Source organism: Acanthaster planci, linkage group LG09 (genome assembly GCF_054643075.1).
Source record: "Acanthaster planci isolate LZ-2023a linkage group LG09, COTS_SCS, whole genome shotgun sequence".
Taxonomy (NCBI): domain Eukaryota; kingdom Metazoa; phylum Echinodermata; class Asteroidea; order Valvatida; family Acanthasteridae; genus Acanthaster; species Acanthaster planci.
The window spans coordinates 3984368-4012016 of record NC_141785.1 but is presented as its reverse complement, the minus strand read 5'-3'; the positions used below and the strand labels follow the sequence as shown (position 1 = coordinate 4012016).

The 27649-nt window shown below is 41.7% G+C and overlaps 3 protein-coding genes across 5 annotated transcripts; 1 reads left to right on the top strand and 2 right to left on the bottom strand.

Moving 5' to 3' along the window:
- Positions 1-97: 97 nt before the first annotated feature.
- Positions 98-21809, bottom strand: LOC110985327 (SMC5-SMC6 complex localization factor protein 1-like). Of its 3 annotated transcripts, none has more exons than XM_022246283.2 (20): positions 21678-21809; positions 18830-18992; positions 18517-18595; positions 17530-17773; positions 16810-16993; positions 16343-16457; positions 15195-15589; positions 13825-13887; positions 13222-13392; positions 11685-11875; positions 10687-10833; positions 9888-10044; positions 9212-9359; positions 8418-8584; positions 7808-7953; positions 7093-7181; positions 6184-6390; positions 4365-4493; positions 3469-3579; positions 98-2714 (listed from the first exon to the last, which is right to left on the bottom strand). In XM_022246283.2, the coding sequence occupies exons 2-20, from the start codon at positions 18968-18970 to the stop codon at positions 2173-2175; spliced, it is 3426 nt and encodes a 1141-aa protein (XP_022101975.2). In that variant the 5' UTR covers positions 18971-18992; positions 21678-21809; the 3' UTR covers positions 98-2172. The 3 variants fall into 3 exon arrangements, with proteins under 3 accessions (XP_022101975.2, XP_022101974.2, XP_022101976.2); XM_022246282.2 differs by lacking the exon at positions 21678-21809 and adding an exon at positions 20367-20543; XM_022246284.2 differs by lacking the exon at positions 21678-21809 and adding an exon at positions 20367-20543 and having other exon boundaries at positions 15195-15586.
- Positions 10060-10677, bottom strand: LOC147798033 (uncharacterized). The gene has a single exon (XM_087141283.1). The coding sequence runs from the start codon at positions 10600-10602 to the stop codon at positions 10222-10224; it is 381 nt and encodes a 126-aa protein (XP_086997409.1). The 5' UTR covers positions 10603-10677; the 3' UTR covers positions 10060-10221.
- LOC110985328 (uncharacterized) lies at positions 20875-27649 on the top strand. Its single transcript, XM_022246286.2, has 6 exons — positions 20875-21041; positions 21774-21973; positions 22691-22795; positions 23843-23950; positions 24312-24445; positions 25952-27649. Exons 1-6 carry the CDS (start codon positions 20944-20946, stop codon positions 26015-26017), a joined length of 711 nt encoding a protein of 236 aa, XP_022101978.1. The 5' UTR covers positions 20875-20943; the 3' UTR covers positions 26018-27649.

The window sequence follows — 27649 nt, the reverse complement described above, 5'->3', positions numbered from 1 at the left end:
AAAATTTCCTTGAAGTAGTCAGCATACCTGCTGTGTTTAAGGCTTTTCAGTGTTGGCACAAACTTACAAGTAACTCCACTCATATGGAATCAATTCAGACATTTTCTGCTTGTATTTTATTCAAAAATAGCTAAACAAAGCTAAAACAAAAAGTTAAGGGCTAGACTTTATTCAAGGGTAAATTGCATGGACTGCTTAAGCACAGAGAAGATGAATACTGTACAGAAAGCAGAGCCTGACAGAAACAGCTAGATTACCAACTCGGAATGCATATACATGTACACGTAACATACATACTGCTTGTGATTGGCTCCCAGATAAATTTTGCTAAGTATGTAAATGTACTAAGCATATTTCTGCTCTTAAAATACAGCACACTGCAGCTAAGTGAAAACAGGGCCAGGTTCTCTGTTTTAGCCTAACTCACTATGTGCAAAAGTGAAGCAATTTAACTGGGTACGTCTGTTCATGTTTGTGCACAAAGCTATCCAAACCTTGAAATGTAACACAGCTTTAATACAGCTGTTTGTCCAATGCAGCTGTATTCTGAAACAGTGCGTCATCCAAGCCGATCCACCAAAAACCAACACGCACAATCAGTACATGTTATATGCCTCTAGGTGTGTACCCTGCATATGTGCTGAATTTTGTTTGTATCGGTTGTACATGTACAATGCATGAATGCATTCTGTTGATTTGAATTCTTCCACCTTATTTATGATCAACAAACATGTAAATGATGAATTCAACATGTCAGCTTTCATTAGGGCAGCTTCAAAGTCAGGCACGCAACTTAGACTTCAACAACTCATGAGGAAATTCCAATCTTTACAAGACTTTGTAGTGTCTTTCAATTTTCAATGGCCTCAGTGTGAAATGAAAAATGAGGAAATCGGCTGATCCGACGAAAAGCTGCATGCCTGCAAAGTATGTGGACCTTCAAATTAGTGACATAGCCTGATGGTTTCACCGTAATCCACAAGACTGGTGATTCTGTTACACTCAAGGTAAAAATACACGTGTCCATTTTTCCTTCAAGCACTTCTCTACATCGGCCAATCCAAATTATGGTGCAACATCACAATGCTCTATAATACAATGAAAATATAAAGTCATAATAAAAATCACACGGCACATAACTCACTGAATACTTGTATGTGCAATTTCGGTTAAATTTCGCATTAAGGTTTCAAGGCGCTTAAAAATGGAAGGCAAAATAAATTAACTCGCAGTTTTTTTAAAGAATAAAACATGTTTATTTGCTACAATCGTATCTTGTTTTCATTGCAGCACTCTTTTTCTGTGGGGCAAGAACTACTTATAGTGTGAAACTGTTTTCATTTTGTTAGAGGACCCTTCCGAGATATAGCATGACACAACACCTCTTTCTGAACAACTCCAAAGATCAGATGCACTATCTAATAAGCCACATTATAATCACTGCTTGGTATTTGACTTTACCAAAAGAGGATAAAAATACTGACAATTTACATCAGGTAAAACATTTGTCCAAAACAACGGTAGCACAAATTCCATAATGACCACAGAAAGACATGATTGGAAAATATAAATAAAACAAAAAACTTGATTTATACAATAAAATCAATATATTCTTCCAGAAAAACATGTCCAAACCAAATTTCAATGTTCATTATACTTAAAATAGTAGGCCCCAGTCATAATTTCAATTTTAAAAAGTATCTATTGTTTGAATGCAGAGATTATCTATATTCTTAGCAGTTTTTATTGATTTATATAACAATATAGTTAACAGTGGATACTAACATCTGCACCAAAAATACATCTTTTAGGTAGTTTATTCAGGGCTCCTTAAGACGTTATTCCAGCTTTTCTTTTTTACATTGGTTCATCCAGCACAAAAAGTCGTTCACTGTCTGCAATGTTGGTCTTCCTTATGTCACCGTTTATCTTCCTGATTTTGCCAAAGAGTGTACATGTACTTTTCCAATGAACTACTACTAATACCTAAGCACTGGAGATCTAGATGTGACGGATGAGAGTGGATTACTTGAATTTAGTAGTCCTCAGTACCTTTATTTTCATCAAGTAGTAGTTTTGTTGCAGCTGTGGGGACATGTGACTCAGTCATCATTCTTTAGACTGGTTCACAAGTTTCCTTCTTGTGAGAAGAAGCAAGGGTACAATACATAATTACAGACATGTCTCAACCAAAACTTTCATGTCATAAATAACTTTTTCACAGACGTTGCTGCGTTGGGTTCCAACCCACGGACCGATGCGGCCGAGGTGGTGAACGAAGCCGGCCAGGTGACTTTCAAGGTTACTCATCTCCGTCAGGTCGTCCATCAGCAGGCACCCCGACTCAGATGGGTCCTGAGAACATAGTGACTGTGAGCCCACATCATGCGGTTTTCCAGGAGAAGGCTGCGCGGTCATCTCATACTGAAACTGCCGAGTCGTGCCATCGGAGCCGTCAGTCAAGCGACGGCGGTGATCCAGACCAGCTTTGATGGCCACCAGCTTGTGGGTCCGCAGGCACGCCTGCAGAAGGTGGCAGACTAGCACGCAGTACTGCTCACACTTCTCCGCCGTTACGTACACCTTAGGGTTTTGCATGGTACCCAGAACCTGGACATACACCTCCTCTGTCGGTGAGGGGTTCGGCAAGTCCTTGCACTGACGTTTGGAGGGAGTACGTGGCCGGGCTTGATCGTGTGTCTGGCCTTCAGAATCTGAAATATAAACGTGAGCGCATTTTTCAATACCGACAAGTGAACTAGAGGTACCTCAGTACGTAGATTCACGTGTATCATGCTCAAATTGTTACCATCACTAGACATGATGTTTGAACAGTCAGGTTCCTTTAAAGCAAGTCGTACTTTCTCGTATCTCACTTTAACTCGAACAAGAAGATCATAAATTTGATGGCAAAAAACCCTTAAAGCAGCCAGCTTTAAAGACAAGATCTGATTTTGAAGCTACATGTGGATGTAGACGTTCTGGGTTATGCCTTATTTCAGATTTACTTTCTGTCAGATCAGGAGACCCATCTGTCTGTGTCCTTTTGAAAATAAATTGGGATTCTGGGATCCATTTTTTTTTTAAATATACCTTAAGTCCAAGAAATTCATTATGAAAATGTGAAACTCGGGCAAACAAATTGGGAAGCAGGGGAAATGGTGGGTGGGGGGTGGAAGTGAGGAAGGGGGTAATGTGGGAAGATTTTAGATGCAGTTAAGGGAAGTTAAAACCCCCTATCCCCAGAGGCGATATTTGGCATCTTAAGAGTGGTTTATACTGCACACAATATGAGGTAGAAATTATTCATGGTTAAAACAGCACATCATCAAGCAGTAGTCAACCCTGAAATTCCTTGTTTTGTGTGTATGCAAAGTATGAACCCTCTTCAGACGGATGTAAAATTGGGGGGGGGGGAACACCTACATATGGAGGCATTCTCTTTGCAGCAATTATCGTTGCGCTTACTTTTAATGGCATCCGTACCGGAAAGTTCCAAGGCACGCTTCATTGGCTCATCCTCGGCAATGTCCAGTGGCGTCAGTCCAGCCTTGTTCCTTGCCATCAAGACTGCTTTGCCTGGAACAAAATAATTGGAATGCAAAGAAAACAAAGTGTTGAATTGGCGGTAATGAAATTTTGTAATGAGAAATGGTCTGGTGCTAACCGTTGAACTGAAAAAAGCCCTGTGGTTTAGAAAAAGGGGTTTTCCTTTTAAGTTTCTTCGTGTCTGCCCAATGAAAAGATGCAGAACTTTATAACACTGCTATCTATCTCAATGAAAACCCTTAGCAAAAGGGCAGCAAAACAGGTTGAGTAATAAAATTATGAGACAATTTTGTAAGCTTTTTCACAATCAATACATATGCATTTCCACAATTCAGGCAGAAATCAATGGTCTGTCAAAGAAGTAATCTGAAATTCCTTACAAAGGACTCTCCTAATAGCTTGAAAGTATAGCCTTCCATCGCTGCAACACTACGATCAAATCCTGTCCTGGTCAGCATGTGGATTTAGGTTTCCAGTGCCTACCTGACTCTGAGGGATTTCCCTGGAATATTTCTCAGGGTTTTCCCTCCCTCCTCATAAACTGAACATTCCTTTATTGTCTTCTTCATCGTCACTTATAATCACCCTGTAATACGGGCGTTTCACAACAGTGCGCCTTCAAGAGTTTGCAACGCTTTGACCAATCAATGTGTGAAATCTGTCGACCCAATGCGCGTTTGGAAAGGGTCAACAGATTTTGTGCACTGTGATTGGTCAACGCGTTACAAACTCTTGGAGGCGCACTATTGTGAATAGCCCGTATTGACGCTTGCATTGTTGGCTGATCATAAAATGGCATCAAACAACAGCCTTACCCCCAGCCTGTACTAGCAGTCTGGCTACCTCCCTGTGACCATTGTTAACAGCATCATGCAGGGGCGTGGTCCCACACTCGGCAGGAGCTGCTACAAGGTCCAAGGAGTCCTGACATTTCTTGTGATTACCTGACCAAAACAAGAGGTGCACCCGCAGCAACTGTCAGTAGAAATCTTTAAAGAACATGAAATTCTTGCAAAATGTGACAGATCTGGCCTGAGTCGAGGGTGATATCGGAGGAAAGATGAAACATAAACGAAATGATCACCAGAGGGTTTTGGAGGGCCCACAGCACTGTAGGATCTATGGTATAAATCTGTGTTTGCTTAAACACATCCCTTAAATGACCCATTTTTGTGTTCAATATCAACCTTTACGTCTCCAACTCAAGATTTTCAAGACTTTTAAAGAGAGTGGCTGAAAAGTCTTGAAATCAGGAAAAATAATGATAAATCTCTGCTGAGTTTTCAAATCAGGATTTGCCAGCATTATGAAATTCAACGAGGCGTTCAACTCACAATCATTACACTTATACCAAGTCAAAATTTAACAAGACTTTTATAGAGTAAAATATTGAGGAAAACATGGGTGTGAGTGGCCACACATACAAGGAAGCTGAAGCAACTACCAACTACCTGAAATTCAAACAGTTGAAATTTGGGGTAAAAACTTAAATAGAGAAAAGCTGAACTCAACCAAAAATGCTGAACTCTCAAACCCCTGGAGAAAGGCCTTGAAATTTGTTGAGTGCTGTAACTGTGAAAACGAAAGGTGCCCATTATTCGCCCCCCCCCAACCTCTTGGAACGTCGCTATACCGAACACCGCTATACTGAACGTTTGGCTGTACCGAACATCGTCCTCGGCTCCCAATAATTTTTGCGCAAAACCTTCTGAACATTATGCAGTTGCAAATCAACCGAGATTCACCACAGCATGCATCAGAGATCGATCCTGAGCAGTAGCTTCACAACTTTTAGGATAAACTAAATATCAATTTTGTAACTCAAGATTTAATAAAAAACAAAAAACATTAAACATATACATTTCTAGAAACCTCAAACGTGAATGCAACGGCAAAACATTACGAAAGCAGCAAATCATAGTATCACAAGAGGGTGCACTTCAGTTAGACAAGAGACGGTGCTATTCAACATGGCAACGGAATGTGCGGGAGTTAATTTCGCTATACCGAATGACCGCTGTACCAAACATTTAGCATGGACCCCGTCATGTTCGCTATAGCGGTGTTCCACTGTAATGGTATGTTCCTGTCTGAAGTAGTCATTCTCCTTATAAGAGATTGGCACGCACGTGGTCTATACTGCCCAAGGTGGCACATTATAGCCAGCTAGTCCTTTATCAGCCATTTGAGACCAGCCACATGACAGGCTCTTGACCAATAAGAATTGCTAAACTGTCTTAGGCATTTATGAATGCCATTTTTTAAAACATGTTCAGTATGAATAGCAATTATTGCTATGGCTTGTGCCTACAGTGTAGTTTTCTCTTATCTTGATATCCCGAGCCAGTTTCGGGAACAAAAGAAATTATGTAACACCACACAATCTGGGCTCTCTTTACAAGGCAGCAGGCCCGGCTGAAATACTCAGGCATAAATACATGTAGATGTTGTCTGTCATATTAATTTTGAAGAATTCTGAAAACAGAAAATCTTGAAAATTTCCCGGGAATTCGTCTTGCCAACTTCAAATTAAAACCGGCAGCAAGTGGTTAAGAGATACAATGATGGTCTCGGTGGTATTTATATGACGAGGTCTCTGAGACCGCACCTGGGCGAAGAGAGCCGAATCCTCACCTGACGCAAAGTAAGCCGTGATTTTCTGCTTGGGCCTGTACTTGAGCAGTTCCTTGACGCAGTCCAGGTGTCCGTGATTGGCCGCTTCGTGGAGTGCCGTCCACCCGGCATAGTCCTTCATGTTGACCTGGATGGTCGAACAGGCCAACAGCTCTCGGACTTTGGCCGGGTCATTCTTGATGCAAGCCATGTGCAGTGGGGTCTCTCCTGCGGATCAAATGATTAAGCACTGTGCGAGAAGATTGGTTCAAGTAAAACCACTAAGCATTGGCATCACTGGGAAGGGAGCAAAGCTCTTTCCAAGGGGGAAAAAACCCCAGTCGCAAACTGACAAACCATCAGGGTTCCCACAGAAATCTAGAAAGCAAATTCAATGACTTTTTCAGGACTCTCCAGAACTAAAATATGACCATTTCCGTGATATTTAACATCAGCCTGCAGAGAAACGTTGTTTGGAGACACTGCCATAGACCAACAAGGATGTAGCCTGCAAATTTATCATTATTCCGTTCATCACGTCAGGGGCAGCCTCCAGCCCATAATAAACCCTTGCATTGTATAGATTCCCGTGACTTTCTTCCTCTGACAACAGGTTTCCATGGCATCCTAGTTTCCCCAATTTTCCACGACCTTCCAGGGCAACTTACTTTCCCAGGAGTACACATGACTATGTGGTCCCTGACCACCACCAGTGGGAGGGTCAATTCTACGCTACTTCAAAGTAACTTGGTGATTTTAAAATCCCCTCTCCCTTATTTTTCTCTTTAATTTTTCTATTTTTCCACCAGCCCATGATGACCACGCCCCTAAATTCTGTATTCCATCCAAACTACTGTACATCTCTGTATCCGCTTTCAGTTCCATCGGGCCCACGGCGATGGCCAAAAATTAATGGCCGCAGTCTTTTACCTCTCATGTTCCTGCGGTTCACTTTGCCGTTGGTCATCGCTGCTTTCTCATTGGAGAGTTGCCGATTCTTACCAATGTTATTGCTTGTCCTGGGAACCAAAGAAAATCAGGACCACTGCTCATTATTCCTTTTTCCATTACACATGTAGTGAGAAGCTTTGTTAAGAGTCAAGGTTTATGTTATGTGTCAAAACGTGAGGACATCATTCATAGTTTCATTGTCACTGGCTCCACACTTGTTGCTACGGTGATAGAGTACCAAAGTGAATATGTCATGTGCACAATTATGAGTGTGAGAAAACACTGGCACAAGAGCCAGTTCATGAACCAACATGTGGTCGTACTCCATTTGTTCCAGGTTCAAAACAGTGTCAAACTTTGGCACTCTACAGAATGGAGCTGAATGATTCAGTTTCGTGAGAATGCCGGCACAAAAATAGCAAAATCAGCAAGTGTCACATGTAGCGCCTTGAACCAATGAAAATACAGAATCTGTGCATGAAGTGTTATGTTTCTATTCAACGCTGGTCACAATTCAAAAGGCGTCAATTTTCCAACTTAGACACTGTCTACATTGTGAAATGCTAGCAGTCCTTTTCGAACACTCCTTTTCAAAAACGCGGCTCGTCTGTGATGGCAACTCATTGCATTCCTGACAGATATGAACCATTCTTGATGGCATTTTCCGTTTCCTGAATTCAAACCACAAACTTACGCGAGGGTCTTCAGGGGGACAGCGGTGGATTTGTCCTGCCGCTTCTTCTTCCTGGGGTTTGTTGTGACGTCTTCCTCATCATCCGGTGTCACATTGGAGAGCGTGCGCTTTGCCGTTGGGGGTATGAGATAAAAGTAGTAGTTGACCTGTCATGGAAAGTAATGGAGAAGAAAACTGTCTTGGGTTCTAAGAATGACGATTATAAAGATCAATGACTTGAAAGAATGACAAAGCTTTCAGATGAAGAGTAAAAGAAATGTTGAAACTAACAAGAACAAAAGCCTACAGGTAGTAAAAATATCAATGCAGTCCTCAAGTAAATACGATGTTAAATTCCATCCCATAAAAAAGTTTCAATTTTCACCTTAAACAATTCTAGATAATTTCCTTTTTCAAACAAATGCTGAATATGCTTGTAAAGGCTTCTTTAGCAAATGCTTCCTTAATCTATAACAACAATAACATACATTCAACACGAATAAGCTGGCCTTTTTTTTTTAAGTTCACCGTTGCCGCTGATGGATCAAACACTGCATTGCCATGGCAACAAGTTAATGTTACATTTTTTATTTTACTGAAAACTTGTTATTTCTAAGCTAATAGCACTGACCACTTTTTTGAGTGACAAGGGCTTGCCGGCAACACTTCGGTTCTCATCTAGCACCAAGCTGTCGTTGTAGACGCTGAACAGGCTTTCCGTCACCTTCAGCTTCAGCCAATCAGGTCGCAGCAGGGACAGCAGGATGTTCAGTGACTCTGTTCTGTCTGCAAGTCCGTCTGTGGAATTAGGATAGGCTTTAAATAAGACTACAGCAAGAATTTGTGTTAAAATATGAACAAGTTAATACAGGAATAAACATGTGCTTGGCTAATATTAATGCGTTTCAAACCGGCTCAGGAGAATGGACATGGCTAATGCCTGAGCCGCAGGCAAGGGCATTATCAGCATTCATTCTCCTGAGCCGGTCTCAAATGTTAGTTAAGACCGGCTAAGCACATTTTTAATCCCATTCATAAATACCTGTTTTCATTCAAGGAGTAAAAAGAAATCAATATATGGCAGATTTCCAACGATTTTGTTCTAGATTTTTACTTCCATTTTCCTGAACACCCCCGACCATTTTATGGTATACTCCTAGTGCAAGTAGTCCAGAAGAATCTCCTTGTGTGGATTTGGCCCACGCGTGACAAGTCCTTTGTGCCATGGCGCACACAGTCTCTTGACCAATAGGAATGGATTAAAACTGTCTTGTATCCAGGTGCCAGAGTTTTTACACAGTGGACATTATCAAATGTTAATACACGGTCACATTATGCGTTGAATAGGGAGACTGTCTGAGGTACATGAGTGTATATTCTTTGCTCTTTCCAATTATATGCGCCTTGGTGGTAAGTTTATCCTACCTTGCATCGCCATGGAAGCAATCTCCACAGCTAAGTCTTGATGGGCACCACACTGCAGGGTTCCCAGAATGTCGCTGTCCCTCGTAAATATCCTGCAACACTCAGCGGCTATCTCAACCAATGTCACAATCATCCTCAGGCAGGGGTACTGCAAGTACAGAAATAAAAACAGCTCCCTGTCAAACTTCTGGGGGGGGTAGGGGAAAAGAATCCACATCTCCTACACTCCTGAACTGTGTTCTACAACTACGTGTACAAAACCGCAGGAACTGGAAATGCACCATGCCTTAGAGATATCAAAGTGATTGGAGTGACCCGAAACAAAATGTGAACGTCAGTGGGTTCAAAGTTTTGATCAAAGCAGGCCCTCTGGCTTTTATTCAAGATTTTGTGTTTGTTTCTACGAGCAAATGTAAGAACCCTTCAAAGATGTGTGAAAATTGGAAAATAATATGGTTGTCTTGTTCACAACAGAGGACCATACTATTAAAAGAGCATTTTGAGGAAAATTCAGAGTTTTGGAACCTCCACAGGAATAAGCAGAAAGCAGAAAGGAATGTGAGCGCCTCATTATGAACACATATCACGACATCACAACATCCTCGCAAACTTCTTTTTTATTTATTTCTCCCTTTAGGTGCAGTTTCTTGTCATTTCCAGTGGCAGCTCGACTCACCATATCCGGCGTCTCTTCCACCACTGCCACACCTCGGAGCAAGAAGGTGATCAACTGCCTGACGAGTGGGGAGAACGCCTTGATGCGGTGGTTGGGCCATAGGATGCCGGATAACATGCAGCGACGAGGCTTGCGCTTGTGGGAGGTATTCTCTTCCCTTGATATCAGAGAAGGAAAAAACGGAGACAGTCCAGATGACAGATTATAAGTATTTTCAAGGGTTTGAATTTTTCAGCCATTTATATTTACAGCTACTTTGTTTCCCAGAATTTTCATGGAATGAGGAAAGGAACATGAGGAATACAAAGAATGGCAAAAACCAAAATGTAAAACACTAAGAGGTGGTTTTGGTTGTGGTCATGGCTGTGGTTTTGGTGGTGGTCATGGCTGTGGTCATGGTTGTGGTTTTGGTCATGGTTGTGGTTTTGGTTGTGGTCATGGTTGTGGTTTTGGTTGTGGTGATGGCTGTGGTTTTGGTTGTGGTCATGGTTGTGGTTTTGGTTGTGGTCATGGTTGTGGTTTTGGTTGTGGTCATGGTTGTGGTTTTGGTTGTGGTCATGGTTGTGGTCATTGCTGTGGTTTTGGTTGTGGTCATGGTTGTGGTTTTGGTTGTGGTCATGGTTGTGGTTTTGGTTGTGGTCATGGTTGTGGTTTTGGTTGTGGTTTTGGTTGTGGTTTTGGTTGTGGTCATGGTTGTGGTTTTGGTTGTGGTCATAGCTGTGGTTTTGGTGGTTGGGTTTTTTTTGGTGGTGGTTGTGATGTGTTGGTTTTAGTGTTGGCTTTTATCTTTTGCCCAAACCTGTATGTGAAGGCCTGGTAATCTTGCTCTAGTAAAGCCACTATGTAGCCCAACAGCATCTCGGCACTGTTCCTCAAGGCAGCTGAGTGGGAGGCAGGTAGATCAGCATCGTCATTCACGTCGCTTCCCGACCTCTGCAGAGATCTCCTGAAGGAGACGCCAATTTGTTTTCAAAGTGAAAGAGGTAAGCTTCAATTACCAGCTCTGTAACTGAATGAGACTGACTTTCTCAGCAAGCCCTCCCTCACCAGGGAAAAAAAAGGCTTAGAAGGTAACTGCATGCAACTGCTGCTGTGTCCAGTGAACACATGTACGCGGCAAAGATTTGTGGAATTATGCACTCTTGCATATTTCATGCCAGACATGTGCATAGGAGCACATGGGCCAACCCAAGGGAAATTGTTACTTGGTGAAAGAGCACCGTCTCTTGCCTTAGGCATTGAGCCCAGTGCACCACCGAGACGTAACCTGGATTGGAAGGGCCATATCTTGGTTGGCAGCAATGAGACATGGTCAGCATCAACATATTGACAAGCATTCCTTTTTTCCAGATGATTTTGTAGTCTTATATTTGGTGGAGGAGTGCATATTGAAGTTTATATGTTCTTGCGTTTGAGTAATGAGAAATTCCGTGTTAAAACAGTCTTTCGCAATGGACCGTATTCGCGGTGTCCCCAATTTCAGTCGTATTCCCCACGTAATGTATTTATTTGAAAACGTTAAAGTCAAAGAACCAGACTATATACTACGATTTCATTCCAACCCCCCAAATCACCTGGTGCCGCCCCATTACGGGTATCAAATTAATACTGTACGTTCAGGAAAATGACTGGGGACACCAAGAATACGGTCTCTTGAATGGACCTCAGGCAAAACGTTTGGGCACTGTGGCTAAAACCTGAGCCGTGGCATGTACAACTGAAGCCACACTAAAAATATGCCCCATTAGGAAATGGCCCGACTGGAGAACGGAGTGCAGATTACATTCAGTGTGGTACCTGATGACACTGCCAATGAAATCCCATGGCGTGTCAATCGGGTCGTCGCTCTCCAGCCCGAACGAGCCGTCGGTGGCAGGCATGAATGACTGCAAGTAGACGCCTGACATCTCAGGGGTCACGGGCCGGTGGATGCACAGCACAGCCTTCAGGACGTGGACGGCATGGTTCTTGAAGGCAGCGTCCGTGGACTGGGGGACAAGAAACACACAGTGGCTGAGTATGATGCCGGGAAGGCAACTGCGTGGGGAACAGCCTTCCATAACACCAGTAAACCTTTCAATGTTCTCAAGGTTGACAAACACTACATATGTTGTACTTAATTGGAAGTTAAGGCACAGAAAAGCCATATATGACCAGTGACTGGTTTTTATCTTCCTGTAATCATTCAAACCTCCTGGTAAGGTTTAAAGGATCTAATAGGTTTAAACTTGGACCATTAAAAGGTCAGTAAGGGGACCATACATGTTTAATAGGAATATTTTACTAAAATCCTTGATATTGCCTCTTTGTATTTCAATTCACCTTATTTTTACTTCGCTAGTTATCTGTATTTTGGAATCTTTTTGGTTCTATGCTTATATGGATTTGCATATTCATGAGCAAAACTGTGATGCAATCGAGGCACCGAACATCATTGTTGCATTGATCTTTGCTCAACAAATTACCAGATTTTTCTGTACTTCAATATTGAAGATTTCAAATTCGTTAAACAATTTATTGTGGTATAAGTCTATTGAAGACGGGTTTAAACTTGCACAAAAAGTGGCTCTAAGAAAAATTAATGGCATTGCTCCCTTAGCTCTTTATGGACAAACTGGACCATCTGATTTTTGTATTTAACCATGTTAACCCCTGTGACGAAACAAAGGCTGGCCATACAAGCTATAGGGAAGTATTAAGATTATATGTAAATGTCTACTCCATGAGCCAATGGGAGACAAAGGTTGACCATTTGGTGCCGGCCAATTGCCTTTAGGATTTAAGGTATTTTCCGGACTTTAAGGAACACGCCACATTGTCACAGCCCTTCATCGAGAACAGATCAGTCATATCAATTTAAAACAAACAGATTTTTTCCTCCACCGTCCCCAGCTTTTTTTTTGCAAGAGGATCAGGATTAAAGAATAGCTAAACATCATCTTCCAGCAGACTTTGTTAAAATTGTAGAGTCAGGAAGATCATGGTTGCAAGGTTCACTTGAACATTTTGAATTGCGTTTTAGCAACTTAGGAAACACACTTGTCAAATTTCCATCGTAATTTGGTAACATTTTGCATTCTCAGTTTCTGTTGAGGACAAGAATGCATGCAAGGGCATGAAACTACAAAAACAGGTCGAAAACAGAAGGACTTTTAGGCATCCTAAGACACAGTGCACTGATTATCAATTGGGAAAGGACTGTATACACGTTAAGTACAAAATTATGAAATCAGCTAATCAAACGAAAAGTTACATATTTGATGTGCATATTCTATTGGTCAGTCAGCGTTAAGTAGGTCAACCAACCAGCCAGAAACACATGCCCTTGTCTCACCTCCAGAATCTTGCTCATGATGATGTGCATCAGAGAGGACGGCGGGTACCTCTTGGCCGACAGGTGGGCGTGGACGCTGTGCACCCCCTTCAGCCAGAAGTCCTCCTCAAAGTAAGCCACCATGAGGCTGCTCACTACTTCCGGGAAAGGCCTGGCAACCACACTTTCATCCTGAAATAAGGAAAAAATAAACAGCTTGAAAGGCAATGTGGATTTACAAAGGCAATTTATCTCGTTCTCTAGCCCATATATCGAGTTGGTTTGCTGCGAGCACCTAGATCATAATTATCGCGGCTCATTAGGCCCATAAATATTCCTATTTATGTCATGTACTTCCCTATAGCTGAAGCCATCAGAGCCATGTCTGAACAATACACAGGGTTTCTGCAACCAACAGTCTACCGAAATGGTCGTAGATATTCGAAGGCACAAGGCTTCAGCATACCACTTCTCATTTTGCCAGACCATTTTGCATGTGGCATCAGTTGGGTAGAAACAGGGAAACAACCTATCATTCTATAAACATCCAGAAAGGTTTTTTTTCTCCCAAGGAGCAACTTAGCCTAAAAAGGGAACACGGACTTACGGTAAAAGTAAACTGACCTGATATTTTGGAGGCTGCACTTGCATCCAGTAGGGCACGCGGGAGTAGTGGCCTTCTGCGTGCTACGAAAAAAAAAATGAAACTGCAAATTCAAAATATGTCTGTGGCACCATCTCAAAACTCATCCAGGACAAGGTAAGGACAAGGTACGAACATGCTGACGACGTAACCACTTATAACATGTACATGTGCGCCACCTTTCATCAGCAAATTGTCAACTGTGAACGACTTTACATGTGGGCTGAGGGCTGACAACAGGTGGTTCCCACAACAGTGGTTTGTGGTCTCAAGGGGAGTGACATTCGATTAATAAATACAAGCCACCTAAGTACACCATGGTCTAAACTTGGTTGGCTAAATCTGAGCATGGTCGGCTGCGGGGTGGAAACAAACTAATATTTTTGTTGACCCACGTGGATTTTCATAACACGTGCAAAGATGGTGGCTTTATGATGTTTTTATTTCACTTTGTTTCTACATTATAACTTTCAACCAAAGCTAGGTACTAAGGAACACTAGGAGCAAGGCAGAAGAAAATAACACTTTGAGAGATTAGCAGTGACATTTACACTTTGAAACTTGCTAATGAAAATGCTAATCTGAAGGAGAAAATTTATTTGATAACTGCATTTCCAGAAAATGTCTAAGGACCATTTTAAAGCAAGTCCTCACTCTGTCTTCTAATGATGCTATATCAACAGGACAGCACAGTTGAAACAGAGTAAAGAGAAATCATATAACTGACAGGAAGAAATGGGACTGTGCAGACAGGATTTACAGGCCTGATGGATGTACAAATTCAGTAATGCGCTGTGCGTATACACTTCACATCACCTCGCAGTTTCTTTTAGTTATGTGGCCTGCTCCAGGAAAAGGTGTTATAAGTCGCACCATGCATTTACGAGCAATGACCCGCTCGACGTTGGATTCCAAAATTCCTTTTTCCGACAAAATCATTGAAAATACTAATTCCTTAGTCCTTGTGCGAATTTTGAAGGTAGTTGTAACACAAGAGCATGTTGGTTGCTAAGTAAGATTTAAATGCCTACAACCCACATTAGAGCCAGATATTTCAAAGCCTGTTTTCTCGGTTTTGCAATTTCAATTGCCTGGAACTAATTAATATGCAAATGTGTCATAACTTCGGAACGGGAAAGGCTACGGAGCTCTATCATATACCAAATGAAAGCTTACAACGAGGGCTTTCCAGTCATGTATATAAATTGATTTCTTTTTTTTTGCAACTTATATCACCTTTTCTCAGAGCGAGTCACATATTTTACAGCACTTACATCACAACTGAACCTAACATGTTTAGACTGTAGAATAAGATTCATCATTTTGAGGTAAATCTCTGCCATTTTTGTACCTTCCTCTTCAGTTCGGCTACCGTCTGCTGCACCTGGCTGGATGTAAACTTCAGCTTCCTCTTGACGGCCGCGTTTGCATTGACTTTAGCGTCCACCCAGGTCCACGGCGTACTCCCCGGAGAAGGCGCCGTACTTGCAGAGGTCCGGTTTGTCTTAGTCAGACCGGCCTGGGTCAGTGTCAACTGGGTCAGGGGTGACTTGGTCACCGTCGACTGGCGCCTCGCAATGGCCACCGACGGACTACCTGCTGATTGAGAGGACTGGCTCTGGTGCTGGCTCAGCTGAGACGACCCGGTAAACACCAGCGATTCCGAAGATGAAGACACCTGGCTCAGGGGCACTTTCTGCGACCTTTGGTTCTTGCCTTTTTTCGAGGTCTTGACAGCTGATGCTGCTGGAAGAGAAAATGTAGATGAAGTGTGACTGACAGGGTGCCCTGAACATGACATTCCAACAGCCTAATTTCTCTAAGCATCACTCTGTTCTTGGCATCACTTTTTTGGCTTTTGACGTCACATGTTTTGGCTGAGCGTCACAATTGTTTTAGGCGTCCCCTTTTTCTGTCACCGTCACAATTATTGGAAGAGTGTCACAATTTGGGGAGCAGGGCATCGCCGAAAAAAAAAGCGACACCCAAAAAAAAGTGATGCCCCCCCCAAAAAAGTAACACCATCCCCCAAAACAAACAGATGTTAAAGAATACACGCTTTCCAAGTTTCTTTTGAAGTTAATACCCAGTTTCCTCGTGCAACCCAAAATTCAATCCTCGCCCAATTTCAATCGCTAAGATTTTGATCAATGACACAAAAGAAAGATGAGGGATTTTTGAAAACTTTGTGTCTGATACCACACATTGAACACATCATGTGGATGAGAGGGTCATCCATTTTTCTCGATTTTCACGAGTGAGCAAGCAAGCCAAAGCAGACACTATATTTTGTACCTGTCCTCGTCTTGAAGAGTGTCCAAACGAAGAAGAAATTTCTGTGCAAGGAATTATCATATTTTTTACATTTCTTAAAAAGTAACCAACCCCTTAACCTCCCTCCCTTCCGCCAGCGTATGATTTGTACGCTCGTGAATACGATGAGGGAAAGAAATGGCTGACCCCTAACTTCAGCTGTGCCAACCACTTCAGTGCATTCACCTTGTGACGATCTGGCGATGTCTGCTCCCCTCGACGTACCGTTTTCTGACGAGGACTTCTTCTTTGCCTCAGGCTTGTAGACTGCAATGTCAAACTTCTCCTGATTTGGTGCCTCCTGGAAACAAAGGTAAAATATCTAAGCTGCCCGTTTTGCTTGAGGACTTCGACGGCGCACCTATCTTTCAAAACTGTCGCATGCCCCAAACGGAGCTTTTTGTGAAGTTCAAACTGATAAGTTTGATTGATAGTACACTGTTCAATGTTGTTTTGATGTGAAACTCAGTGGCATAAAGTTCAAAACACTTTACGGACATACTGTACAGAACAAACAGACAAACAGAACTTTATCTAACAAAACGTCAAACCGGATGAACATTTTAAAGACCAGCAATCAGCTCAAAGATAAATTCATACAATGATATGATATTCAAAATCAACATTTCTTGAGGCTAGTACAAAATCTTCACCTCAAACAAAAATTCGGCAATAAATTCTGGGGCCAAGCATGGGACTCTTCTCTCCCGTAGGGGGCGCACTTTCTCCTCAAAACACTTGTCCACAAAAGCATAGGTCAGCAATTTGGCAAGATTGTCCGGTTCTTTGATGGGCAGCCTCTGGGATAAGACCACGCCCCCACCACACTCAATCAACCTGAGAAAGCAAACATTGTGAGTCAAGAAAATCAGCAACTTTTGAGATTAAATTAAACAGTGAAGAATTTAGAAAACCAACTTTCCAAAGAGGGAAACTCTTTGGGAAACTCCATTTTCCGAAGTGAAAGTAAATTCTTATTCCTGCCAAATGTGAACACAAAGGTGAATTTGCAACGTCACGTCATGTATATGCACAGTCCTTTTACAATACTGAAGAGCAATTCAAGTCCTGCAAATTTTGCCTTAATCTTTCTTTCAATTTCTTTGCACTGAAATTGCTTCACATCTGCACTGCCGATCGCCCTGAACACAGGAAATTTATACAGTTACTTTTTGACATGATTGTTCAAAAGGCTTCAACAGGCATCAATTACTCACATTCTACCTCATTCTAAACGAGACCATTCATCAAAGCCTTCATAGTTTGGTTTCGCAGAAGTTTCACATGCTTAGACGGTGAGACCATGACAATTACGGAGTGCCCTCATAACTTCTGCTCAGTACCGACGAGTTTTTTCAAGGGCCAACTGGTACCTTTTGTACACAGCCGGCCTGTTGTTGTTGCTTGTCACCAGGATGATGACGGTCCATCCCGAGAACGCCCATCGGTTGGTCTGCTGGATGTGAGTGCGCCATCGCTTGGGGGCCCAGGCCATTGATGAGAAGGGCTCGTCACTGTCTGCCAGCTTGTCGTTGCCCCAGATGTAAGGTTCCTCTTCCAACCACTGGCCGGCCGCCAAGCTTGCCTTGATATACTCAGGGGTAACGATCCACTTACCTGGGAGTAGACAAAAAAACTTCCTTATTCGACCATAGGGCAAAATGAATAAAAATTCTTAAACAGTGACTGTATAGAAACTACATAGCACTGTGACGAGGAAACAGACACCCAGTCCTTGATATCCAACTGAAAGGGATAGGTTCCCAGTTCCATTTGGAATTGTCACTATTTTAAACCTTCCCACCAAATTCTCAATTAACCTTTCAGAAAATAAAGCACAGATTTTCATTTCAATCATTTGCCCACAAAAAAATAGGAGAAATTGTTTTGTCCAAAGAATGCTTTCGTGTCAGTCTGCGTGGAATGATATAAGATACTTAACAGCAATAATCGTTATAACTACGTATACCCAGTAAAAAAAAATCTACCACAAAAAAAGTTTCATTTTGGCCAGAAACCTAGGTAGGCAAAACAATGCTCTATCCGTACAACTGTCAAAGTGAAAGACCTGAGAGAAATAATCCAACAGCGGGGTTGACCATCCCAAGACCAAGCAGCCTTAGGGTCTTGAGTCCAACAAACACCTGGCGAATCAACAGTGCCAGTGTTTAAGACGACTATCTCAGATCATCTCAGAGCTGGCTCTTAGAAGTGGCAGTACAGGCTACAGCTACTGACTGCCGAATACAACAGGATTCACCAATTTCTGTTTTCCATGTCGTTTACACCTTAGGGACTAGGGAAACTATTCGAAGCAAACAGCGTCTGTTTGTTAAAATGGAAACTAGCGAGAGACTTACCTGCCGCACAGCCACACAAGTATTTCTCGCTTCTCATTGGTCGCACGCTGACAACATGGGTGCATTCAGGCACGAACATCTGGTCAGAAAGAGGATTGCCTTATTAGTCATAAAGATAGGAAACTCTAAATGGTACCTGGGATTTGTTGATCTTCATCATGTTAAAACACACAGTGCCCAATTTCTGTTAAAAAACAATGAAAATATGAATGGTGGAATTTGATTTGTATGAAGTTTACAGGATAACATATCTGTTACTTTTTTTGCTTGCCTTGATCTGCATATCCCTGTACACACAGACATACATGTATACCTTTGAGTCCAGGTATCTCCCACCAAGTCTGGAGATGCTGTCAGCCAAGGTCATTTTCTCATGATCTGGAAAGCCGGATAAGAGAAATCGATACTGCTGCCGGTCCGACTGGCGGCGAGCGACCGGCATGTCTTGCTTCATTGTGGTCCCCAGCTCGTCCAAACTTACGTGTAGGAGAAAAATGCAATCAGTAAACAAAGAAAAATGTCCAAGTCCCCCGCACCGACAGGACCTGAAGAGCAACTACGTGTACAACCAGAATTACCTTCATGATACATTCCATAGAACCTTTGTAAAACAACTTAAGTGTCCTGAAATTTAGTTCAGGTGAGTATCCCCTAACTTGGCACACTTGAACTACAAGTTTTTAATTAATCCCATTTTTTAAAGCATTTTATAATTAATGTGTTTTTCTTGTAAAGCGTTTTGAGATATTTTATGGAAAATGCTATTTTAAGAATAAATTATTATTATTATTATTATTATTATTACATGCAATGTGTCCCTCCCTCAGTCCTCTAACATGGTGTAATTCAACAATTCCCTCGAAAAACAAGTTATTATGCATATCAAACTGTCAGTGGTGAAAATAAATCAACGGGTTAATCAACATACACAGTCTTGATAGGTTTGCGGTAGCACCATGGATATAAATCTCTTTTGTGAGGTTCTAAAAAGAATCGGTGGCACTCAACGTTTCGGACAGTATGCTCTGTCCGTCGTCAGGAGACTGCAGAGGGTCTAGTGACAGCGTCAGTCTCCTGATGACAGAAAGAGCATAGTTTACTTGCTACCTCCACCATGAAAAGTTTCAACTCGCATACATGGTCTTCTTATCTACATGTATTGACTATTCTTGAAGAGTTTATTTGAAACGGTATCTCCACAATTCAAGGATTGGGGGAAATTTGTGATGTACAACTGTACTTCAAGTGAGAAAACTAGCAGTGTTTGGCATGTTTGGCTACAACCAAAAAAGAAACGACAGACGTTATGTCTGTACCTAACACCAGATTCCGCCAAATGGATGATGCAAACCAGCATTGGGATCACTGGTTGAGATCCAGATCCGTATGAAACAAACAGGTCCCTTACACATGTAGTTACAAGGATGCCATTTTTTATCATGGTTCCTGAATCTATCCTATTCAACATGTTCAATGAATGTAACTGTGTTAGCCTAATCTTTGTAATCTTTTTGTGATTCATGGTGCGTACCTCACATGCTACACTTTTTTATTATGTGGCTTAAAACATTTAGGTAGGGTGAATCACAAAATTACAATTGTTTATCAGCATAAATGACATTCATCTGAAGGTCAAATTTTATTTAAGTTCCACTTTCAGGCTTGGGTGACAAAATAAAAAGTTAATCTCGTTTTCGATTCAATATGGAAGACCTGCATGAACTGTCACTCAGCTGCTCAGCATGTGCTCGGTGTCACTGTCAATGACTGTCAGAAATTGGCAAATAAGGCCGATTGTTTTGTTTATAAAAATGAATAGAGGGGCACATCCTTGTATTTTAATCACTGACCTGTAATAATATAATGGCTAGATGTTCCGCGTATCTCACTGGCAGTGTCTTCAAATACGACAAATTTTATAACGGGGAAGACGCTGGGGCGAGACCGTACGCGAAAATATCGAATTCCGCGCTAAAATCTGAAGTAGACTGGACCGATCCAAAGTGTACGTACATCAACCTGATCTGAGCAGGGAATCAAACTGCATTCTGGAACAATCCATAAATTTCAAAAGGGTGGGCACAAGACTGAGGTTCGTACTCCTCTCATCAATTTACTAAAGTTGAGCAATATATTTAATTTCTGTAGCCAAATATCATCAATATAAAATCTTTCTAAGTACTGTGAATGCTATTTTTTAAAGCTTTTTTTTCTAAATTTCTAGTTTCAAATATACCCGTAAACTACGTGTCTATGCTCCTACACAATTATATTTTAACAAGCAGATATCGCACCATCTAGTCGGGTGCCAACAAACCTGATGGAGTTCGTATCTTTTCAGTGTTGTGTATAAGTTACCAAACCTCCTGTAAATTTCTTTGTGGCTGGCTGGCCGGGAAGGCAGTGTTTCTGAAAGATTTGCTTAAAATGATGGGTTCATCTCGATCAGCTCGGGCCGAAACCCGTAGCCGTGCCAAGGATGAAATAAAACGTGTTATGCAAGCCATTGATAAGGTCCGGAAATGGTAAGAAACCAGCCTTTTACTCAAAATTTCACGTTGTTTTTACAGGTCAGCTGCAGTGTAATTAGCCCCACTGCTACTACTACTAGTACTAGTACTACTAGTACTACACTAGTGTGGCATGGACTCTCACTCCCGCTCCATCCTTAGCCACACATCCGTATACGCAATTTCGAGTCGGCGTAGGGCCTACTGAAAATTTTCGGCGCACCTACTTATCATCGTGGGCGCAATTTCTTTTGCACACAGAGATGATCCTTAGCCTCTCCGCTTTCTTAGCGCCATTTATTGAATAATTTCACTCACGTTCTGATATTTTCCAGAACAAAATGCAAGAGTTCATTGAAACCCTATTTCCAGTCCAGTACCAAAGGAAATGGGTTTGAGATGAACTCTTGAGAACCGCTCTAAAAGAATATGATGTTGTCACATTTGAATCGGAATTGATACATGTACTTGTCACTTGATGCAGAAAATAAGCATTTACAGTAAATGACCAGATAACAGTCCGGGGTTGCCAATTTCAGGTTAATCTCATGCCCATGAAAGATTCCTTACGATAAAATTGGTTTTCCTGGTGAATTTGCTAAACAGTTTAAAAATCAAAATGACCATTCAAGAGCAAAAATTATCACTTACATTTAACTTCAGTAGTAGTCTCAGGTGCGAGTTGTCCCGATTTGATTATCTAGACCTACGTCATACATGATGTGGATCTATTAAACTTCTCTTCAGGGAGAAAAAGTGGGTCACCATCGGAGACACATCAATAAAGATCTTCAAGTGGGTACCGGTTGTGGAAACCAAAGGCAAGGAGAAAGAAGATGAACAGAAGAAAAACGAGCAGTCAGCCGATGCCAACAAGGAAAACAACCCCGAGGGATTGGGGTCAGGGTCAGAGGTCACTGACCTGGGAAAGCAGACCGGAGACACTGGTAAAGCAGAGCTTGTATGATATACAAAAATTATACATGGAGTTTGTTTATTGTTAAATATATTTGCAATGACAACCTGCAATGATTTGATTCAAACAAAAAAGAATGGCAAGTATAACAAACATGTTTTACCTTAGTGTCTTTCTCGCTTCGGTGTTTCAGGTGGATTGGAACAAAATTGGTGCAATGATGACGTACTTGTACGCCGTATGTCACAGAGTAGAGATTTACATATACCTCACTCCTGTTCATACAAGTTATTTGTTACATTGATTGTAACTGAAACCACTGGGTTTAAGCATATGTTGCGTGGAGCAGGGTTTTTTCAACACATCATGTACATATTGTTGACATAGTTTTGCACATCATGCTTTCAAATGACAGAGCAGTGTTTTGCTTATTCTGATTGGCCAAAGCACTGCAAACTCTTGGTGACGCACTGTTATGAAACACCCGTATTCATGGTATGAATTCCTTTGGTATGGTCGGGCTGTAAAGTGTTCTACATTTTACGGGCATCGTTTACAATACAAATGAATAGCAGATTGTATCAATCAAAATGTCAAACCTCTAAAAGGGATGGTTCCGTTTAAACGTTTGGGGAACTCTTTTAACAGATTTGCAACTTCTTTTGTTTAAACGTGTAAGCATTCCACCCTTAATGGCAAGAGTAACTACTTTCTCATTGTTCAATCCCTGTGCGGCTTTCTTTGGCAGATTCAAGCAAGCAGGGAACCCCGGGGCAAGGGGACAGCCAGCAGCTTGGGCAAGAACCCCTCAGGCACAGGGACGTCACTGCCCTGATAGAGGATGCCAGACTGAGTAAGTCCAGTTCCATCTAAAAAACAAAACTGAGATGTAGGCCTCACCGGTACACCTTTTGGAAGACGTGCGGTTCTTAGAAGAGCCGGTGAGTGTTAACTCAACGTTTCAGCCAGGATGCTCTGACCATCCTCGGGAGAGTGTGCCAGACTCGAGTGGAGAGGTGGGTTATAAAGGTAATCCGGAAGCGATGGAGCGTGGAATGGGATTCGCGGCACACTCTCCTGAGGACGGCCAGAGCATCCTGGCCGAAACGTCGAGTTAACACTCAAACTGGTTTTTCTGAGAACCACACCTCTTCCAAAAGAGACTGACTCCATGATGTACCCGCAGTCCTAAAGATGTAACTTCCACCATGTAAAACTTCAAATCTTACTTTTAAAAAAACAACCCCCGGGTCTGTCCAACATCTGCCTGGAGGTTTTGCTCATTGACTGACTCAAGCGGGTGCAACTTCAAACCTCTACCTGCATTTACTTTGACATCACTTCCATGCTCTAAAATCAGTAAATTTGTGTATCGGAATGCATAGACTGAAATAAATTTCTTGAAATGTCCAAACGTTGGACACATACTTGCACTCATTTTAACATGTTTAAAGAGTCGTGTTTTTAATAGTTGCCTGGGCCCATTTTTTTTTTCAGATTCAGTGAAAGCAGAGTCAATGAAAGAGTCAGACCGCCCCAACGGATCACATTAAAAAAACACAATGAAATTTTTTTGTGTGGCAGTTTACGCATATTGCTTGTGACTTGACCTGATTCTTGTTGACTTGGGGTCAACTAACAATGACTCAACAAAAACTCAGATGGAAGGGGTCAAGTTGGTCATTGATATACAGTTTCCACACTGTATTATCTATGAATATCTGGATAATCTGCTGAAGTTATATTTCGGAAGGGATTTGACACCCAGACAAGTAGAACTTAGTCGAAATGCATTTTTGTAGCAAGTGAGGATGAAATTGATGCTATAGGTTCAAAGCATCGCTGCTGGTAAGCTCACAGTAACGGTAGAGGAAACTGTCTGGAATGTTTTTCTCCCTAGCTCCATCATCAGCTCTGAGCCACGACGATTCCACCATGGACTCAACCATGGACTCCACCTACAGCAGCGACAATGACGACAGAAGCAGCACAACGGGCATCAGCGAGAGTAAGTGGGCTAAGCTTGATCCGTAGTGGATTTCACAAAGCGCGGCATTACCTCAGACCATGCGTAAGCCTTGCACCGGCAACATTTGCCTTAGCTGCACAATATGCTTACCCTTGATTTCACAAGAAGTTGCCCTGCTGCGAAACATTTTAATCATGTTCAATTTCTTGGATGAGGGGGAGAGTTTCTACTCAAAATTAAAACCAGACTTTTGAATTATGCTTTTATCCAAACTTGTATTATTCAGGGTGGGCATGTTCATATTGCAACAACTTGGAAATGTTAGCCTAAGGTCCTCCTCCGTCTGCTTACATTTGACTTGTCATTGGAAAGGAAACTTACCGTGGATATAATGTTTCAGGTGGAGAGCATCGAAACTTTGGTAACTTGAAAAAAGACGACACAACCAGTCAACCTCATGAACAGGCCTCTCTGTTGGAATCTAAGGACTCCAGTTCCAAGACCTCAAGCGCCAGTGCACCCTCATCTGGAAAAGTAAGTTTTCCATGTTGGACTTAAACGGATGATAATTATTGCTAGTCAATGAAACAGAAAGGGCATATTGGGGCTAGTTTGAACAAGGACCACTCGTTTATGTATTTTATACATTGAAGAAAAGTATAAAATATCACACAATGTCGAGATCGAAAGAATAGGTCTTTTGCAAGTTAAATATGGTTAAAATCGGGTACACCGAGTTCTTTAAATACACATAAACATCTCAATTGGAAAACACTGTTGCTATACCTTGTGATTTGGGGACTAGCTTTTCCTTAGTTACGTAAAAGATGCCTTGCCTCAGTACACTTTTTTCAATGGACAAGAAAGGCACAAAGGAACCAGTCCATTCGGGAGGTGGTGGTCGCTATGCACAAGCTGGCACCGAATCACGAGGTATAGCAACAGTGTCTTCAGTCTGGGGAATTCCGATTGGTGCATTCAGATAACTTAGTGTACCAGATTTTATTCAAATTTCACTCGCAAAGTATGGCTTAGTCATTACAGTGACTGAAGAACAAATTTTGAGTCCTCACAATGCATGTGCAAGATCACTTGCCTGTTTGTAACAGCGGCTGATACAGTTTCTGTAGAATCCTGACAGTGCCACGTGCAGTAGGCCTGGCACGCACTGTTCATGTATACAGAAAATATGCCGTGCATTCCAAAATTAGATACACCATGGGACTATTAATAGTCACAAGTACTGTGATTCCAAGAAGGATCACGTATATAGACGATACTAGGCAGGTTTCAGCCAGTGCATTGTGGCAGTTTGTAGTTCAGGTTTGTTCCAACAAACTTTCTCATTGTCAGTACTTTCCAAGTTGTCATACCTTTGATAAAAAAACGAGTTTCAGTAGCTCCAACTGTTGAGATGGAAATTAACAACCATGGGAATAGTGAAATGGAAGCATATTAAATATTGAAATTCATACAGCGCTTTTGATCGTTTTAAAAAGAAATGCGGTTGTTTATTGTAAGATTTATCAATGCACCTGATCTCTGCTCCTGTACGGATTCATGTGCCTTCTTATTATCATTGAAGACCAATCAGTGCTTTAAATCAATTGATGTCAATTAAACAACCCTAATATCTGCTCCAAGCGGGAATGGAAGAGGGCCTGTTTTTAAATGAAATTGACCTGTGGTACGAACTCACTGCATAGGCGTGCACGTTTAAACGCATGTAAGAACCTGGGAGGGGAAGTTCTTACCAGTCTGTCTTTCTTTCACCAGTGAGGGTGCACTTGAACTCGAAGCTATCAGTCCAAGAAAGGGATATTCAAGACAATGATGCAAAAAGATGCCAAATTTATTTTTTCCAAAAAGACAAGCAATTAAATCACAGACTTGTTACATGTTAGTCACTGATTTTATTAGGAAAAAGCCAGTGCAATGTACAGGTGTAAAAAAAATTAATATTACAACCAAGATTAAGCAAGGATGCCCCCATTGATGATTGGCCCGTTATTTACATTCATAACATGTTTGTCTTTGCAGCCAGGTGACGACAGCGAACCGCCAGCTAAGCAGCCAAGACTTCACACAGAAGCCGCTTCTAGCTGATAGCTCCCGACATCATGTCTACTCTACTCCCTCCCCCCGAAACTCTCACAAGCACCACCTCTACGGGATGCAGTGTCAACTCTCTCTCTTTCTCTCTCTGTCTGGTGCTCGTCCCTGATCCTGCCTGCTGATTAGCACAAGAGGCCATTTTGGTTTCCGTCAGAGCACAACTCCAGGGCCCGGAGCAGTGGTTTTCTGCTTTTTTGCAGTTCAGAGACAACATGTCATTGAATGACATTCGCACCAAATTTGTGGAACAATACATATTGCACATAATATATTGAACGGTTTGGTTAGCATTGGAAGTTATTTGTCCCCAAGGTGTTGGCTGACTTGGAATGCCTAGTGACGTGAAGCAGATCGAGTCGGAATCGGCCAGCCCCAATGAAACTGTGGTACACAGTGTAGTTTGGCGAGCAGAATGAGCCATCTCTGCAGTGGCACCGTGTGCCCTCACACTTTGTTAACGTGTGCACTTTCTTAGGGAGACTTAGTACATCGCATCCCATCTCACTGCCATAGGACAGCGCACATGGAAACAAAGCATGACATCATTAACGTTACAGGTCTGTTGGCTTTATAATTCAACCTTGTACAAGCTGTTCAGTGAATTTCTGCTTGATGGTCTTTGAGTGTAATGTATTTGAGCAGCCGTGCACTTCTGGAAGGCATGATGCCCTAGTCTGGTGTCTGAGCTCTATATAAGGATGATGTAAGGCATCATCTTGCCTAGCACATGCTAGTATGCATTGTACTTCACCTAGTCTCATAACAAAGTGCTCTTTTGTGTTCATACCAAAGACATATTGGAAGTCCAGGCTGGCCTGACATCTGATTAGTCAGAAGGGTTGAGGAGAAAATATTTAGACATTTATTCCAAATCAATTTTTTTTAAAATTATGAACCCCTTTCAGGAACTATTTTAATTCATTCATTCGTACAAAGATGAACAAACGAAATGACTATAGCAGAATTATGTGAAGTTACCAAAACATCTGTCTGAAAATTGCTGAATTATTTCCTCGCAATAATGTTGTTCAGGTTCAAAATGTACAGTCCTCTGTCCTCAGTCCTCTAAGAGATGGATTGAGGACTTTTTAGGGGTACGTATCCAAAAACATCTTTCAACAAACTATTGAGCAAAGTTCTTTTGTTCCCCTGCTCTTAAAGACCAAACATTGATTGTACAGGTCACTTTATTGTGCTTTTTTAACACCATTGTCCTTTTGTACATACAACTGTTTCATGTTCAAATAATGGTGACTTCTACTGCATTTTTAGTACCGTTTATGGTGCCCGAGTTGTGTTATGTGTTAGGTCTGGTAACTGTACATAATCTACTATCACTTATGTTACCACTTCACGTCGAATTTCTTGTTCTCTTTTGGTGAGCAGTTTAAGAAACTTAGGCAGGAAGATATTTATTGATATTTAGAATATGCTTTATCTCTATTAGCTAAGAATGCTTACTTTTCTGGTTTGTTTGAGTACTTTTGAGCCAATAGCAACCTTTGTACCACTCACATTGGCGTCATTTTCTACATCCTCTGTAAGCTTGTGGTCAACTTCAGCCAGAATTAGATTTTTGGGTGTTAGTTACCTTGTGTATAAAAATAAAATTTCTGTGTCGTA